The 10,254-nt window shown below is 63.4% G+C and overlaps 1 protein-coding gene across 1 annotated transcript in view; it reads right to left on the reverse strand.

Moving 5' to 3' along the window:
• Nucleotides 1–231: 231 nt before the first annotated feature.
• Nucleotides 232–10,254, reverse strand: part of SLCO4A1 (solute carrier organic anion transporter family member 4A1) — a 15,306-nt gene continuing 5,283 nt past the window's right edge. The window contains 11 exon segments of the mRNA XM_015567673.1: nucleotides 232–1,136; nucleotides 2,270–2,418; nucleotides 2,774–2,838; nucleotides 3,083–3,255; nucleotides 3,355–3,405; nucleotides 3,407–3,651; nucleotides 4,808–4,962; nucleotides 8,051–8,162; nucleotides 8,415–8,578; nucleotides 9,695–9,740; nucleotides 10,105–10,251. Coding sequence (XP_015423159.1) covers nucleotides 999–1,136; nucleotides 2,270–2,418; nucleotides 2,774–2,838; nucleotides 3,083–3,255; nucleotides 3,355–3,405; nucleotides 3,407–3,651; nucleotides 4,808–4,962; nucleotides 8,051–8,162; nucleotides 8,415–8,578; nucleotides 9,695–9,740; nucleotides 10,105–10,251 — 1,445 coding nt within the window. The 3' untranslated portion in view covers nucleotides 232–998.

Raw genomic sequence — 10,254 nt, forward strand, 5'->3', positions numbered from 1 at the left:
CCAGTGGCAGTGAATGAAAGTGGGACCTGGAGTTGAGGACCCAGGTGGGTGTGGGGCTCCGGAGGGAGAAGATACTGGTCACAGCGGGTGGGGGCACCCCCGGGGAGGATCTTAGGAAAACAGGCTCGCCTGGCAGCCCTCCGCAGACTCCCTCCCAAAAGCCCGCACGAAGGATGTGCAAAACCACTGAACTTTGCAAATTCATGGAAATAAAGCACACCGATCAGGACATAGGTTTTAAATAGTAAAATATATTTACAGACATGATGGACTGAGGACACCAGGAAACACAATCCCATGAAAGTACGACGCCCTCAGGCGGCGATCACAGGTTCTGCTGAGCGAGCGCTCACCCAGCAGCCAGCAGGTAGGAAACTGATCCTAGAAATAGGCGTTTATGCAAATGGTCCATAAATATATGCGCCCATCCCGCCGGGGCCCTGCAGCAGGGACAGGAGGTGACAGCAGGTGAATATAGACCTGGCTCCTTGGGGAGCACACCCGGGACATGGGCCGCCCCTCCCAGGACAAACACAGGAAGTCAGGGCTGTGCAGCCGCCAGCACTCAGCGGGGCAGAGCTAGGTGCTTCCCACCAGCGGTGGCCCCTCCCTGAGGACCCAGAACCAAAGCGGGCACAGCGCCAGCAGCGATGCCCGTCAACCCAGTGCTGTCCACTGTGTTCCCGGGGAGCCGCGAGTGTGTGAGGGCAGGGCCTGGAGCAGAGACGGCGCTTCACCAGGCGGGGCCGCAGGGGGGCTGCCCCCCTCCCCCCCGCGTCCCCAGCATTTCCCATGCCTTACAGTCCTTCTCCTTGCCGCCTCCCAGGCTCAGACATGAGCAGCAGCCCTCCTGCCTCGAGCCCCCCCGAATCTAATGGGAGGTTTTCTAAGAGTCCTCAGACTGGGAGCCATTGTGAGGGGCCAGCCGCTGTGGAGAAGCTAGCCGGTGGTTTTGGGGAGCACTGAGTGCCGGCCCAGGTCCGGTGGGCGGGCAGGCGTCAGACGTGGCTCTGGAGGTCTGAGGGGCTGTCCGAGGCCGAGGACTGGCTGGGCAGAGAAGCGTCCAGGTCCTGGGGAGACCCCGGCAGGCACCTGTGCAGGACGTACGCAGCGGCGAAGAAGAGGAAGCCCAGCACCTGCAGAGAAAGGGTTGCTGGACCAGAGCTGCCCACCCAGGCCCCACGTGTCCCTGCGCCTCTTGGGGTTCTCAGACCCCCCACTCTGGCGAGAAGACCCCCTTCCTGCACAGCCAGTCCCCAGCATGGAGACCAACGCTGTCAGCGAAGGAAGGAAAATGCATTTGACTGAAAGCAGAGGCACTAACTAGATAGGGGGCTGAACAGTGTCCCCCAAAGATATATCTGAGTCATGATCCCCAGAGCGTGTGAACGGGGCCTTTACTTGGAAATAGTGCCCTTGTGAGATGGAATGAAGCACCTTGGGATGAGAGCATACTGGGTGGGTGGCCCCCAGTCCAGTGCGTTGTCCTTTTAAGAGAAAGGAGACAGGGGTTTGTCACAAATATATTGGGGGGGGGCAGAGATGGGGTGACAGATCTACAAGCCAAAGCTTGCTGGCAGACCAGCCTGCTCCCTGGGAAAGGCATCTCCCTAAACCAACCCGGGGCTATCCTCCAGAGCTCCACAGATCCCTGGTCACACGGCCATGTTGACACGAATCTGAAGGCAGATAAACCAGGGCTGGCCAAGACTGTCTGTGTTTGAGGCCCCTCAGGCCCTAGGCCTCCTCTTATTTCGTGTCCTGAGCCTTCCCCTCCGACGGGGCGGGGGTGGGGGGACCCAAAGCACGGGGCCTGGGCTTCACCCGGGCGCACATGCCCAGCGCTGGGGCAGGAAGCTTCTGTCCGTGGCTGGAAGCAGAGGGTCAGGCTGAGAACTAGGACGGGACATTAAAGCCGTGTGGCTCAGGGACCCATCACACCGACCCGGCCTGCACGTACCCAGGTTGCCAGGTTCTATTCCTCCAAAGCCTGAGCTGCCAGAGCCACAGGGCACACCCAGGCTGCCATGGCAAAGGCCCTGCAAGCAGGGAGCCCTCCGACCCCGGGCTGCGAGCTCGGGCCCGTGACCCGGGCTGGCTCTCCCAGTCGCCACAGCGTCAGGGTCCCACTGCCAGCTCTAGGTGGGGAAGGACACGCTCTGCGGAATGGGCTTCACTGCTGGGAGCCCCCAGGGAAGTGCCCAGAACCCCTGCTGCTAGAAGATTCCGGGCTTCCTCCCTCCGCCCGCCCAGCAGCCCACCTGCTCACCTTGTACACCAGCCCTGCGATGAGCATGTACCGGCTCATGGTTGCGTTCTGGTACAGGAAGCAGGAGCCCTGCTGGCCACACTGGTCCTGCCACAGCAGGCACGCCTTGTCAATCACCCAGCCGAAGGCAATGGGCCCTGGGATGCCCCCTGTGGAGAGAGGCCCACTCAGAACCCCAACATGCCCAGGGTCTCAGAAAGGGGACCTCGGCCACTGGTGTTCTCAGGGGGGTGCCAAGGGGGCCTCAGTGTTCCTTCTCTGGGGACTCAGCTGCAGGCCAGGGCTTCCCTGTGACCCCCGACCCCCAGGGAGCTTTTGTGTTAGTGAGAAGGCACCCTCTGGGCAAAAGGTGACCTGGGTGCCTCTAGCGGAGCGCTAGGGAATGGCATTCTCCCCGGTGGGCACAGGCCTGGGTGAGGAGCCCCTGGCCAGGTGCCCTGTGCAGTGAGCATCATGTCCAGCTGTGTGTGCCCCCCCCCCCCCCCCCCACTGCACAGTAAGTACCTAGAGTCCTAACCACGATCCACTGGATTCCCAGCGCGAAGGACCTCTGCTGGTCGCCGACGCACCTGAACCAGAAAAGCAATGTCAAGGCCCAGGGCAGTGTGGCCGCCGCCAAGTCACACCCCCAAGCCCACAGCCAAGTCCTGGCCGAGCTCCAGGCCGCAAGGCCGCCTCCCCAGGTGGAAAGCACCTCACAGAGGCACAGCTCTTCCTTGCCCCCGCGAGGCCGAGTGACCCGGGCCGGCGCTGCGGAGCTCCTGGAGGCGCCGGAGGGAAGGCGGAGCAGCGAGAGAAGCCCAGCCTGCTTACCGTAGGGTTGCCGTCAGCGCGGGAATGCTGCTGAGGAATGTAAAGGTAATTACAACGAATATGAAAACCAGAAGGAGGGGCTTGCTCTGACAAGTTGAAGTGCATTTCCCTGCAGTAGCATGGCCAAAACCAGAGGAAAAATTCTGAAGGACACACCTACAGTCTCGGTACACCTGGGGAGCGCAACAACAGCGCGATTACAGGAGGAAGGGCCGGGGCCCTCCCAGCTCCAGGGCGCAGACGGACGGGCTGTGGGCAGGGGCTGCGCTCACCTTCTGGCCGCCAGGGCCAGGTGGCGCCACCTCCAGGCAGCCCGGCAGCCAGTGCCAGGTGGCCTCGCCCGTGAACCCCACCTGGAGCGCGGGGCCCCTACCTGCCATTGTGGTGGGCCGTCACGCCCGCCATGGGCACGTTGGGGCAGTGCGCGAAGAAGACCAGGATGGCCAGCAGGCTGGTCAGGGAGCAGGTCAGGCAGAACTTGATGATGCTCGAGCCACGGAGCTTCAACTTGTTCACAAAGAAGCCGCCCAGGAAGGTGCCGCCCCCACCCGCCGGCACCACCAGGTACCCTGTGAGAGGGGCAGGGCTCAGCCAGGGCTCGGGGCCCTGGGAGCCTGCCGCTCTTACTATCCCTACGTCACAGGTGGGGAACGAGGTGCAGAGCCCTCCCCGTCCGGATGGCAGCGCGGGGCTCGCAGTGGCCGGGGCCTGACCAGCGCTCTCTGCTGCTCCCTGCCACTGGGGAGGAGCAGAGGTCCATGGCGCTTGCCCACCCACGGCCTCTGCCCAGTCCACACGCGGGGGCCATTGGAAGCCTGTGGCCCTGGCATTCAATGTGAAGTTGAGATTAGGTGATGGGAGTGGGAGCTTCAAGGTGCAGTGGGCAACCTGAAAGCCCTCGGGGCTCAGGGGGCCCATCTCCCCAGCACTGACCAAAACCAGCTCTGGGGGCGGGAGAGGGGGTTCCAGAGGACATGGCTGTTCCAGGGGCGTCAGTGCAGGGAGAGGGGTCCTGTGGGGAAGGGAGGTGGTTGTGGGTGGGGGTCTGGATATGTGGAGCCGGCTGAGAGGTGGTGTTAGTCAGAGGAAGGGGGTGAGGTCCCCTAATCTGATGGCCCCCCCACATGTTGGGAATGGAAACCTGAGAGGTGCACGGTGGGAGTGATCTGGGTGCTGCTCAGCTGCTCCCCATCTTGCACTCGTGGCTGACCTTGTGCCCTATGACCTTCCACCCCCCCCACCCCCCAAGTGTCTTCTCAGCCAGGTGGAGGCTGCCCCATGGGTAGCAGGGGGAGAGGCTTCTGAGGAGGAGCCACACTCTTCTGGCCAGAGCTCCTGCGGCCGGGAGGGCCCTCTGAGGCCCCAGACACTGGGTGACTAGCTCAGGGGGCTGATGCACGCCAAGGTCCTGGGTGGTGAGTGGGAGGTGCCGGCAAGCTGGAGCCCACCCTGGGCCTCCCAGCTAGAGAGGGCCCCCACCTCCACGGGGCCCTCAGAGACCGGCCAGCACGCCGCGCACGCATGGTCAGTGCGCCCGAAGCCCTCGGGGAGGACGGTGCCAGCCTCGCCGACAGCCCAGATGCTCGGGCTCGGGCTCTCCCTGCCTGGGCGGGCCACACGGGAGCAGGGCTGTCGGGGCGTTCCCAGAAGGTACCCCGAAGACCCTTCGCTCATGTGAGAGCTGCTGAAGAGGCTGCGCACCCCGAGGTTCGGGACTTTTCTCACCAAACAAGGTGGCGGCTTCCGAGGTGCTGAGGCTGAATTGGGACTCGAGGAACTTGGGGCCGAATGTGGACATGCCAGCGATGAGGGTGGCCTCGGTGGCCCCAGCCAGGCAGAGCAGGATGAACACGGGGTTCTTCAGGAGGAGCCAGATGGAACTGGACAGGGCATGGGGGATGGAGACAAGAGAGGAGACAGAGGGTCAGAGTGGGCCAGAGCCAGGGTGAGGAAGCCCAGCTCCTGAGGCCATGGTCCTTCCCACCCGAGCTCACTGAGGCCCAGCCCAGTTCTGTGAGGAACAGAGCGGGTCGCCAATGAGCTGGGGGCACCCCACATCATTCCAGAGAAGCCAAGAGGATGTGTTTGGCTGGGCTGTGGCAGGGAGTGAACTTGCACCAGGATTCTGAGGTTGTGGCTTGTAAAGCTGCTGTCACTGATTACGAAAGATTCTTATCACCGCCTTGGCCAGAGTTCAGGCTTTGGTGTGAGGAGGGACCTTGAGTGACCCAGGTCACTGTTTAATCACCTCTGGAGGCAATGGTTGCCAAGTCGTGGACTGGACGGGCCCCTGGGAAAGGGACGGGGCACTGAGGGTGGGGCTCCGCCACCAGCAGCTGTGGGGAGGGGGCAGGAAGGCCCGTCGACAGAGGCCCCCCGGAGCCAGTGGGCTGGGACGGCTCCGCGGCTCAGCCTGGTGTATACTTGGCGGTGAAGACAGGGGCCCGAGGAAGGGTGTTGGTGCCATCGAGCCGTGCCGCTGATTCCCTGGTGGGCCCGCCTGGACCCATTTCTGAGGACGGAGAGAACTCGGAGCCCCGCACGGCCTGGGGGCCACTTGGCCGTGGGTCCGGCTGTGGGGTCAAGGGTTTCAGGAGTGTTGGATGTGGGCCGTGAGCCTGGAGGTGCTGGCGTCATGCCCAGAAGCTTCGCTGGGAGGTGTCTGTCCCGTGTCACAGTGTCAGGGCTCGGTGCCAGGCCTCGGTCTGCAGCGGCTCCGAGCGCCAGGCCCTGCACGAGGGGGTCCTGCAGGCCACTAGCGGTGCAGCACTGGTCACACCTGCACACTCAGACTGCTAAGGTGTCGTGAGAGCCTGGCCGGGGGCTCAGCTGGTTGGGCACTGCCCCCTGCACCAAAGAGCTGCCGGTTCGATTCCTGGTCAGGGCACATACCCGGTTGTGGGTTCGATCCCCAACTGACAAGTGTACCGAAGGCAACCGATTGATGTTTCTCTCTTTGTCTCTCTCTTCCTCTCTCTAAGCATGTCCTTGGGTGAGGATTAAAAAAAAAAATCAACGGCAGTAGTGAGGGAGGCAGAACTTGGGATGGAAACAGACATAAAACCCTGGGGGGTCTGGAAATAGAGGGGCTGGGCCTCGCGAGCAGCAGAGCTGCAGCTCACACGGCTTTTCTCTGCACCTGTTCCCCGCACCCTGTTCCCTCAGCCACGCGGCAGCGTCTGGGGCCAGCACAGAGGGGTCGGCCAGTGGTTTATGTCACTGTCCCCAGAAGTGGTGAGGGACACAGGCTGGGGTGGGGCAGCCTCACTCTCATACACTGACAGCAAAGCAGGTCTGTGACACGTGACTAACGCGTGGCTGACAAGTGGCTCTGGGTGCTGTCGAGGGGGTCAGGGCTGCTCCCGAAAGGGAGCTATGCCTGCCTGTGTGTCTCCTGCCCGAGGGCAGCCTTGGCCACCCTCAGGCCAGCATCTGTCAAAGCAACTTGGACCATCGTGACCCTGAAACGCTCTTCTCGGAGGACGCAGGATCTGAGCAGCAGGCCTGCAGGGGCCACAATTCCCGCGGCGCCCAGCCCACGGAGCAGGCGGGAGGGGCCGCCTAGTGAAGGACGCCCCCACTGCCTTTCCAGACATGAGCGACTTGCTCAGCTGAACTCAGGGCAGCCCTCAGCAGGCCTCGCTCCAAGGGGGAACCCAGTGCCTGCAAAGCTGGCTTCCTCACAGGGTACTGGGAAGGCCGCGGATAAAATGTCACCGGAGTGGGTGTGGCCGGCGGGGCTCTGGCGGCTCAGGGCAGCCGGACACCCTAGCATCTTCTCCGCCAGGCACAGGTCTCAGGTCCCGTCTGTGTGCTTTAGGAGGGACATCCAGGCGTGGCCAGTCCCTCCCTGCCTTGCCCAGAGCAGCCCACATGCTGGGGCCCTGGCTGGGCAGGAAGGCGGCTCTCTGGAGTGGCCAGCATACTCCTCGTTTGTTTGCCTGCAGGACGTGCGACTGAAATTCTTGGCTGGAATTTGCTCAGAGAACTAGTCATGATTTAACAGGCATGCGTACCGGCTTTCCTACCAGCAGCTGGTCTGGGAACTGAGCCTGGGCATGAACTTCCTGACGTCAGCCACATCCCGGGCCACTGGGGACAGGCCAGTGCCCACATGGCGCCAGCTGGGAGCGTGCCAGGAGACAACGCGCCCACCCCTGGACGGTGCGGACCTGGGCCAGCTCGCCTCTGGGGGGCACCCTCCTGAGTGGGCGGCTCTTTCGGGGGATCTGACAGGACGTGGGGAGGGGAGGACAAGCCCTAGGCAGGTGCAGCCCTTCGTGTCGGCCCTGAGCCCCTTTAGCCTCCGCCCTGAAGACAGGCACCAGGCTCACTCCCACTGCCAACAGCCCAAGCCGCCGTGGCCCTTAGACTGTCGTTAACGGGCCCAGGACACTGCAGGGTGGGGAGCGCTGGCGAGAGGGAGAGACCCCTGCGGAAGGCCCGATCCTGGGCAGAGGAGCCCTGGGCAGCCAGGAGCCCCCAGGCTCTGCGTCCTGTTGAGACCCCAGCAGCCCAGGCAGGGCTCTATTTGTGAGTGAGGATGGCAAAGCAAGACCGTGTCCCACAAGAGAGGGGAGACACGGACAAGACCTGCACACGGCTGGGCGGAGGGGCAGGTGCAGGGCAGCGAGGGCCGCCGAGGCCGGAAGGGCGGCGCTAGCCTGGAGCCCATGAGCTGCGTGCAGGCGACACCTAGTGAAGTGGTGGGAGGGTGCAACAGAGCGAGGGCCTGTGACCGGTTAGGGGCGACTCTTGGGGCATGGCCTGAGGTCAGTGGCGCCCCCTGGAGACCAGGGGTCATGAAGAGGGCTTAGGGGCTGTGCGCTCACCATGTGGCCCCGGAGGGCCACTCCAACACTCCTAGTTTGGGGCCAAGATTCCGTGTGTGTGAGCCCCCCAGAGGGTCTCCAGGACACACGGGCATGGGCGAGAGGCGCATGGCAGGTGACCCCCCAAGCTCCTTACAGAGGCAGGTCTCTGATGGTTTTCCCGAAGCCGGGGCTGCGCGCCGCCAGGGGGTCCCTGTCCTTCAGCTGGTGTGTCTCAGAGGCTCTCATGGCCACGTAGCGCTGGGAGCCTGGAGGGACACAGATGCCGGAGACTCAGGGCCTGCGGGGCGTGGACGGCTGTGGACGGAGGGGTGCGGACCCACCCTGGCACAGAGTGGGACAGAGCCGGCAGCCAACCTGGGGCCCCTGAAACAAGCTCTGCCGTGGCCCCGCCCTGCAGGATGGAGGACCGGCACACACATGTCTGGACTCTCCTGTGCTCTCAGCAGCTCACACACTGAGAGGGGCTGGCACACGGGGGCGGGGGGGGGAGCACCCACCTGGCAGCTGCCGCGGGTAGCCGAGGATGGGAACCGCAATGAAGAAGGCAGCGGCCCCGGTGCCCAGGAAGCCCACCCACCAGGCACCAACCCACAGCGGGCTCTCGGTGGTCAGCTCGGTCCTGTGGGAAAAGGCAGCGGGGTCAGCGTCCAGGGCACGTGAGCTGGGTGTCCCTTGACTTGCTGGTCCACGCAGGCCAGTGGGAGGGTGGAGAGTGAGGGACACGGCCCCACCTACCTCTTGCACAGAATGTGCACATTTGACACCCAATTTAGTCAACCTGAGGCCAGAGGTGGCGTTTGTACGAGGGCAGAGGCGCGCCATCTGCAGAGAGAGTCAGGGTAGCCAGCAGTGCCCCATGCAGCTCAGAAGGCCGGGAAACCACCGAGATGGCCGCCCCTGGAGCCGAGTGGCCACAAGACCCTTCCTTCCTTCCCCCGCCCTCTCATCTCTCTCTGTCGCTCTCTCTCTTTCTGGCTCAAATTTACAAAAAAAACCTAGTATCAAAGCAAAGAATGCAAGGAATAAAAGAAACACACTGTGACCTAACAGGCAGTGCAGATTTGGGCTTCCCCCGTCTTGGCACAGAGCTCCTTAGTTCTTTGTAATTTCCCACGAGGTCAGCAAGTGGCAACCTTTGGTCCATGCCAACTCCGGGGGGTAGCTGAGCACCAGCGGGCACTGAGTTAACCAACCACCCCTACGAAGGGAGGCCATAGAAGCCCTGACAGAAGCGGGTGAACCTGTGAAGCTGGCACCAGAGAGGGTCCGGAGCTCCGCCCCTCTCCACACCGCACACCCATCTGTTCCTCAGTAGTTCCCTCCAGGGAGTCACGGGGCTCCCCACAGTCTGCGAGCCGCTGGGGCACATCACTGAGCCGAGGGGTCCTGGGAACCTCCATGTTGACCCCAGGGCGAATGGAAGGGAACCTGGTGCCTTTCCTGGGGGTCATCTCATGGAACTGAGCCCTGACCCTACGGGGTCTGCGCCGACACTGGGGAGTCAGGGTCAGAATGCAGTTGGATTTGGGACACCCAGCTGGTGTCTGGGAAGCGCTTGGTGTGGAAAAGCCCACGGAAAAGAATCTCACGTGGCAGGCGAAGCCACTCTGTTCTGCAAAGGCACCGAGGCCTGGTCTCCTGCAGCTCGGGGCCGTCCTCCTCACCGTTCCCGCCCCAGGCCTGTCCTCAAAGCCACGCAGACCAGCAGGTCCTGGCCCACGCGGTGCTCCACCTCATGGCCTCCCTGGGACAAGTCCTCCTGCAGTTCCTGTGCCGCAGAAGAGAGCCCGTCACTCAGAGGATGGCCGCCGTGTAGAAGATGGCTGTGAGGAAAGCAGGGTCCTCAGGTGGCTGCCACGCCTGCTCCCCGCTGGCTCACTGGACGTGACATTCAGACACCAGGGCCCACCGGCGAGCAGCCCACCCCCACCTGCACTGCCTGTCTGCCCTCCACAGGGTGCACCCCTTTAAATCAGAGCCTCCACTGTGTCTGAGGTTTGGCTGGGGTCAATCTTTGAAGGGGCTTTTACACATTTCTCTCAGAGCCAACCGCAGGTGCCGCTGGGAGTCCTCCCCTCGCCTCAGCACCGAGGCCGTGTGCGGCCACCGGCCAAGTGCGCAGAGGGCCAGGCTCAGCAGACGCCTGTCACACTGCCGTCTCCCTGACGCCCCGCCGGCCTCACTCACCAATGTAGACGGGCGAGTAGCTGGACTTGACGTTCTCATCCAGGTAGGTGACCCCCAGCGTGTACAGGGGCGTGGCGCCCGCTCCGTGCAGGAACTGGCCCAGCATAAAGACCAGCCGGTACCCGGACAGGCTGGAGGCGCGGTCCCCAC

The sequence above is a fragment of the Myotis davidii genome, unplaced genomic scaffold, assembly GCF_000327345.1.
Source record: "Myotis davidii unplaced genomic scaffold, ASM32734v1 scaffold244, whole genome shotgun sequence".
Classification (NCBI taxonomy): domain Eukaryota; kingdom Metazoa; phylum Chordata; class Mammalia; order Chiroptera; family Vespertilionidae; genus Myotis; species Myotis davidii.